Source organism: Etheostoma cragini, chromosome 16 (genome assembly GCF_013103735.1).
Source record: "Etheostoma cragini isolate CJK2018 chromosome 16, CSU_Ecrag_1.0, whole genome shotgun sequence".
In the NCBI taxonomy this organism is placed as follows: Eukaryota; Metazoa; Chordata; class Actinopteri; order Perciformes; family Percidae; genus Etheostoma; species Etheostoma cragini.
Genome location: NC_048422.1, coordinates 4207386 through 4215622, shown reverse-complemented (window position 1 = coordinate 4215622; position 8237 = coordinate 4207386). Strand labels below are relative to the sequence as shown.

Below are 8237 nucleotides of genomic sequence, written 5' to 3'. Positions count from 1 at the left end.
TATATATATATATATATATATATATATATATATATATACATACTGTAAATGGAATCTTTTTTAGTTTATACTGTACACTACTATACTACCGGTCAAAGGTTTGGGGTATATTACTATTACTATTACTATATTACCATATTTACCATTATAGACAGAATACCAGCTGATCTGAGTTGGGGGGGCTGATCTTTAATGCTATATCTACATTGCCCATTATCAGCAACCATTCATCCAAAGTTCCAAAGGCACATTCTATTTACTAATCTGATATCATTTAAAAAAACTAAATAGAAAAGCATTGGAGAAACCTTTTGCAATTATGTAAGCACATACTGTAATCTGAACTGCTGCCCTGGTGGAAAAAAAAAATGCAACTGATCTCAGCTGGTATTCTGTCTGTAATAGAGTGCAATGGAAATTTCTAAGTGACCCCAAACTTTTGACCAGTTGTGTATTTAATTGGGTGGTGGGAGGTGTGTTACACATAATGACTTTATTTTCTCAAATAGTGAACAGACTTTTTTTCTTTTTTACTTTAAATGAAAAAAGAATCAGGCCTTTATATCTATAGTATTACTATATTTATTTATATATCTATGTATGTATGTATGTATGTATGTATGTATGTATATATGTGTATGTATACTGTATACATATACATATACACATACACATATGTATACATATGTAAATGCACAGGTACATTTGAAAATATTCCAATCTGCTCCCAGTTCCTGTGTTAATTACAGGTCTTGTTGTTTGCTGTTAATACAGGTTAACATGTCATCTACACATCTGTTTTACATTAAAACAACGCCATCAGTCCAGGGGGAATATTTCCTCCTCTATTATCGTGGAACCCCTGCAGGATGTGTTGAGTTTATTACAGCAGCTTAACAGTGAAAAAAGTACTGCAAAGTAGAAGCAACCCAAAGGAATTTAACATTTAGAATTTGAGAGCCTGGCAGTCTTTAGCAACACAGGAATTAGCAATCTCTAAAATTACCTAATTTATGTGCACAGATAAGCAACTTGTACTCAAGTTAGAATTAAAATAAAGTTACTTTAACAGCTGGAATATGAGATGCCTACAAATACTCAATGCATTTCTTCATATTCTTCATATTGTGAGGGCATTACATTCATTTCAGTGGTCCTTGTCCCCTCACCACTCTTTTCTTATACAGTTGTGGTGCTACCTGTACATCTAATCAATATCGCCGTGGCAATTTTCAGCAATACGGTGCCAGGTCACTGACTTAGTGTCCTAAATTTCAATAAATCAATGACCCTATTCACTGTACAGGGATTTCCTACATGCATTACTCAATAAAGGACCAGTCGGAAACACACCCAGCAAAACTTTGCCGTGCTAGGTACACAAAATAATAAACAATACCCTAAAACAACTGCATTATGGGAATTGTAGTGCAACACTGAAATATTTGTGCATTCAGAAGGGCCTTGTCAACTTGTAAAACTGAACACTTCTGAGTTTACCACCAGGAAGTAGCACCTGAGCATCTTGCTAAGTACAGGACAGACTGATACCCTCCAACACATGACGGACAACTGGAAACGTTGTAGAAATAGTGTATCAGCTTGATCTCCGTCTAACTTGGATTTCTCTATCATGAGGTATAAATACATGTAACAGCCTGGTCTGTGTTTCTTTAGTCTGGATCAACAACCGTTCAACCATTTTGTTCTCTTTGAGGAAAAACAACAAACTAACAGCTAGCAAATCAACACTGAAAATGGCAAGGGTGGAAGCAAAATTGTTGTACTGTCCAACAAGGCAGGACTTGTTTTTTTCGGGAAATGATTGTAAAGATTTACAAAGAATATACCACTCAATAGCTACAGACACAGAAATGGCTCAAACTAAGTAAAGCTCATTGTGGGACTGGCTCTAGTGGCTGAATTTCTGCACCAAGGCTTAATATCGGGAAAGAGACTTCAGATACAGATCACTAAGGACTATACCTTAGTGGTGTATACCTTAGTGGCCCCCTAATATTGCCTAAAAGTGTCCATAAAGCACCTTTAAGCCATCGATCTAGCTCGTCAGTTGACAGTAACTGTAAACTTTATTCCTCCGTATTGCCTTCAAATGTCGTACCGATCAAAATTGCGATGAAAATTGGAGACAGTGTCGCAAAACTTTGTTTCATTGCTGAAGTCCAACAACATAGAAAAAACAGCCAATTAAATAAAAATAAAAAGATCAAATAATAATTTGAGTTTGAATATAGTTTATTTTATATTGAAAGTTACACATCTATGTTCCTCACTTTTAGGCTTTGGAGTTGCCGGCAGATAGTTTGATAAACACTCTTTAGAACTTTAATTTAAAACCTGATATTTTACCCAATGTACTTGCAGTCTTGTGTCCATCATTAATATCCCACTGTGGCTTATTTACTAATCCAGTTCATGTTAGATTTACTACTGACTAGACAAGTCAAGTATGAAATATGAATAATTAATTTTCTGGCTTTACAAGTTGACGAGGTCCCACATAATGCAGCACAAGAGCTAGGAAAGGCTCTTCCTGAGAGCAGACGTCCTCTGGACAGACTGATTCAGGATCCGACTGAAACTGAAATATAAGTTAGTCAGAATCAGACTAAAACTGAAACATTATATATATAAGTTATTTTATCCTCAACATATTTTGATGACTGTCTATTATACTATTTTGCACATGTGTACTCTCTGAAGAGAGTTGTTAGTTACCACTAAAAGGAAATGGATATTGCACTGTTGCATAATGATATACAGTACACATACCGTGTGTGTGTGTGTGTATGAATATATATAAATAGTGTGGCCATAAGTGCCCGTCCATTCTCTGCACTTCCTAAGTACTTTGAATTTGAATGCTCTTGTAAAATAATAAAGAATGTAAGATTTTGTGGTGAAGTACTTGCTCACCTAGGAGCTCTTTCAAACTTTGGCTGATTCACTCATGTCTATGTCACAACCAAAGCTAAATTGCAAAGGCTAATATGTTATCAAACAGTTTCTTATTTACACATTCAACAGACACAGAGCAACCCCAACATTCATTCAGAGTCTTGTTTCTGACCTCCTGCTGAGTGTCCAATATTCACTCTTCTTTGCCCTCTGGTTTGGTCTCCACCAACTCCCAAGAAGAATATACCTCTCATAGTTACGGTATACATTTAGTTCACCGTATACATTGGCCCAGTCCCTCCCTGTAGTGATAGAGTATGTGGAGTTTCATTCAAAAACCATGGTCTCCAAAACTCGTCCAATCTATTTCAGACCAGCAGGCTGGTCTTCAGATGTGTACAGACTTATATGTAAAAGCTAATATTTTAGGTGAGAAAGGATAAGGGGCCATTAGGGTATGGTCATGAGAGGTAAAGGGAACCATTGTATTTGTTTATTGTCTACTACTGTGATTTGCTCTAAAATACTTATTCTTTTTGTACTGGACTGTGTGTAACCTGTGACCTTATTAATTACATTTATACAAATAAATGTCTCTTTGCATGTGGTGAATACGTTTTTTCCTACCTGATCATTTGAAATTAAGTAGAATTGTTGCTTAATAAGATTAGGATTATATTGCATTTGTAGCTGTAATACTGATTTAATTTGCATTGCAATGAGGTTTTGGTAAAGAGAATTTAAAAATGATTTTAACTTTTGTAACGTATTAAATATAAATTGAACATACACTTGTCGAAATAGAATTATAATAAATGCATATACAAAACGCATTGTCTACATTTTCGTTGCACTTCTGTTGCAGAAGTTATGGGTTGTGATTATGTATGAACATAAACATTAAAATATTGTAACTCCAGATACACATTTGTTTTCTCTACTTGTGTTGAAATGCAGGGAAATGTATGTAAAAGGCACATCAAGAGTGGGCAATGAATAACCAAATAAAATGGTAAACGCCTGTAATCTGAGTGATGGAAGAAACAAAAGTTAATTGATTAAAAATGGAGAAGATGAAAATGCATGTGAATTGAAGAATAAAGTGGTCTACAAATTGATTTTATCATTTTAAAGGTGATTTGATCGAAACAGAAGCTAAAATGACAACAGCGCATCCACATGATACAATCCTTTCGTAATCGCGCACCCCCCTCCACTCAGTTGCTTGTAACCAAGGAGGATTAAAACAATATGCAATGCAAAAACGCAATTCTCTTAACTTGTGTTTCTACGCGTGGACGTCGCCGGACGCCTGTGTTTTCTGAACATAGGCATACTGAGACATACAGAGACAACTCTTTCTGTATGTGGAGCGGCTTTGTTTCAACTAATTTGGCAATGGCTCAATGGCAATGTAACGAACATTCATTATTATGAAAAAGTTACACACTAAACAACACTAAACAACTAACATTAGGGACATGTTTGATCCAGGGCAATTTCCTACATTCTGGTGAATTGTTATGCACCTACTTTTAACTTTTATGCATTAAATGTTGCTTGAAATTGCTTTATTTATGTAAAGGTAAACAGGTGACGAAAATACAAAAACATACTGGAAGTGGAATATAATGTGGAAAGGCTCCCAGATATTCTGTTTTGCTTTCAATTTTTTATTGTCCTGTATATCAACTTTTTTCATTTAATGTTATCTCTGCTGAGCCAATGCACATGTAGGCCTCTTTTTCTCTTCCCTCCTCTTTTGTGACTGTTGCTGGGGAAGTTTGCTCTTTACATCTGCAGGTGCCCCTTATTCATGCGAATGATCCATGCATTTTAAATGACTAAAATTGCCATTTTGCCCATCAATTTAAACTGAATAACAAATAATGACAAAATGAAAACTTGTTTTTTTGCAAACATATTAACATTAGACCCTTTACTGCCAAAGGTCCATGTTTTTTTTTTGTTAACTGGTTTTGTTGTCATAAACAAATGTCTTTTAAAATTATGAATTCTCCTCAAATAAAAATGATCTAAACCAAACCGAAGCCTTCATCTTGTTACAAGCACCACTTTTCTAAATGTGTTAACTGGCACGCAACGTAACAATCTAATGTCTAATGTACCAACAACCACGCAACCAACTTTATGCACTCAAAACAAAATGTTTGAGGTGTGCGCGTTTGGACTAAAAACGGTGCAATTTGACAACATGGGGTGGATTGCCCTTATGTGGGACACTGCCTAATGTGGGACACTGCCTTATGCGGGACACGGCCTAATGTGGGACACGGCCTAATGTGGGACACGGCCTAATGTGGGTCACCTAAGCTCAGTGGGTCTGGCTCTTCCCCAAACAAATGAATGTCAGCAAAAACAATTGGAAAGCAAAGTTGTAGTTTCATGTGATCAAAATCACATGACCTTTGAACTGTCCAGTCATAAATTAGGGCGAAGTGATCATCAAACAGGAAGTAGCTCCTGTGAAAGCCACCATAAGGACAATGACATACAATTTTAGAGTATAAATAATTATTATCAAAATAATCATGCTACTTTTTATCTCAATGAGTTTATAAAATAATGTTTCATTAGAAAATAGCATAGCATGGTGTATATTTAATCTATATATTTGATTTTAATTGATTGTATTGACCCACAAGTAATGCCCTTATGTAGGACAGCTGTAAATCTACAACCCAGTCAAGAATGTTTGGTTCATGCAATGGTTATTTACATGTTCTTAGTGATCTTGTGCAGTATTAAGAACTACTACAAACTACTTTGTTTTGTGATTGTTATTGCCACTCTTCATTCTAACCTGAGCCGGTCGTCAGACACCGTCTACCAAGAGCCGGGTCTGTCCGAGGTTTCTTCCCAAAGGGGAGTTTTTCCTCGCCACTGTGGCACTGTTGCTTGCTCTGGAGGAAACTACTAGAACTGTTGGGTCCTTGTAAATTCTGGAGTATGGTCTAGACCTGCTCTGTCTGTAAAGTGTCTCGAGATAACTCTTGTTATGAATTGATACTATAAATAAAATTGAATTGAATTGAATTGAATTGAATTGAATTAAATTACTTTATTACTACAGATATTTAAGGTCAAGGGACATTTTTACAGTGGTTTGAAGGTTGTGTGTGTGTGTGTGTGTTTGTGTGTGTGAAGGGAGTAGAGAGACCTTTTATCATAGACTTTACAGTGCAGTTTTTTAGACAGTTTGGCACTAAGAGCACTGATATCATCTCATTTATTAATGTGGGATCTGCATTTCCTTTTTTGATTTGATTAGGACACGTCCTGAGGGTTTCAAAATGGTGTTGGGCGTGGATTTAATGTTTTGCCTTTACATTGTAATATACCAAAGAAGTCCGAAAAGCAAAAACAGTCCCACATTAGGGTAAGCCACCCCTAAATATATTTGGGGCATCGAAACAGGTGCTCGTTAAAATACCAGCAGAAAAGCTAATCCAACACAAATTAGTGCATAAAAGTCACCAAATAAAGTATTCGAAACTCATAAGTGAATATAAATAGAGGGGGAAACTGCAAAAAGATCCACTTTTTTGAAAAAACAACAACAACAAAAACAACAACACCACCAACCTTCCACTAGTCTGGCTACGGGCCATTCATAGGTTACTGTGTGTGAAGTTGCAGTGGCTTCATTTTCTTCACAACGTGTGTTTTGCAGGTCAACCAGCAGGGGGCAGCCCTGACCCTCCGATCCACCTTGTCAGCCGGATTTATCAACACGAAGAAGAACAGCAGGAAGCGTCAACAAACAGAAATGGTAAGAAAGATAAGCTGCTAAAACTTAAACAAGTGGTTATATTGCAGCTCTTTTAAACTATAACGTTAACTAATAGATAAGCACACAAAATCTTTGGACCGTTTCATCCGATAATGAAGCCACGCTGGCTAAAGCACAGTTAACTCACGTTAGACAGTAACCGTTAGCTAGCTAAAGTTAATTTTCGCGGTTATGAGAAACATTTTAGACACAATAATGTTAGTTTATATTGTCAGCGTTAGCTCTGTTGTTGACGTGAAATCACTTATAATTCGCGGTTTGTCTTCGTTGTAGTTTATAGCAAATGTAATTAACTAACTAACTTGCACATGTACAAAACCCGCAAACAACGTAAGCTAAGGTTACTCACGATTCCCTCGAGTTAACAACAGGTTCTCCAAAACGTTCTTTCGCAAGTCATTCATGTAACATAAACTAACATTAATTGGTTTTACGCCGTTTTAATGTAGCATTGTTAATTCATGAAATAAATGTATCTAATGTTGTGCGACATGCGTATGTTGCAAATTTATAAGCAAATCAACTGTTAACTAACAGATATTTGAATGGAGTTTGGCATGGCTCTCCATACAGTGCAGACCTGGAAGTATGAGAGCTGTCCTCAGTTAAAAGCTCCCCGTCTTGTCATGTAAGGGTGGACAGAGTGATTATTTGAGGTTTACAACTTTTTCAGTGGGCTTTATTAATTTGAACGGAAGTTATTTTGGTATATATACTACATTTACAGAATAATACATGCCCTACATGACAGTGGTTAATTGGTCCCTGTTGTTTGGCTTCCAGACTCTTCTGAAGTGGAGATATGCAAAGACAGCCTGATGTGCTCTTTGCTAAGCATATATTACTTTTACAGTCCTCAACATAATTTCAATGGTCTGACCATTTACCGCCTACATGGAATGACATGTTACTGTGAATTTAGAAACTATTGATTAGGACATCACAGTAATGGTGGATAGCCACTTGTTCTCTTCAGATGGAGGCAGATGACCTAAACTAGTACTATATTATAGAGCTGTAACAATTCTAAGTGTGATTAACATTATATCTGTCTCTTTCAGTCAAATTTAAAAATACGTTTTTATTTAGTACTTTTTAAAACTAATTAAAGATAAGAATGAATTCCAGGATACGTCTTTAGTTATATATCACTGCTATGTGATGCAGATTATTTAATAACACAAATACACAGCCTATGAAGTAAACAACGCCACATTATTATTATTATTATCATCATAAAAACCTTTATTTCTAACTGTATCCCCCTTGTCTTTTTTGTAGCTATGAACATGTATAGGGACAAGTGTCAACAACTAACAGAAGAAACTTACGTTAAAACCAATGGACAATTAGACTATTATGTAGTAATTGGTATAGGCCTACTATATTAATAATAGTACTATAATAGTAATATTCTACCATGCGACCCATATACAGTGGGTACGGAAAGTATTCAGACCCCTTTAAATTTTTCACTCTTTGTTTCATTGCAGCCATTTTCCAA

At 35.9% G+C, this 8237-nt stretch overlaps 1 protein-coding gene across 1 annotated transcript in view; it reads left to right on the top strand.

The window, feature by feature from the left end:
• The first annotated feature begins 6607 nt into the window (after window positions 1-6607).
• Window positions 6608-8237, top strand: part of dpm2 (dolichyl-phosphate mannosyltransferase subunit 2, regulatory) — a 4087-nt gene continuing 2457 nt past the window's right edge. Inside the window, exon 1 of the mRNA XM_034895548.1 lies at window positions 6608-6712. Coding sequence (XP_034751439.1) covers window positions 6710-6712 — 3 coding nt within the window. The 5' untranslated portion in view covers window positions 6608-6709. The remainder of the gene's footprint in view (window positions 6713-8237) is intronic.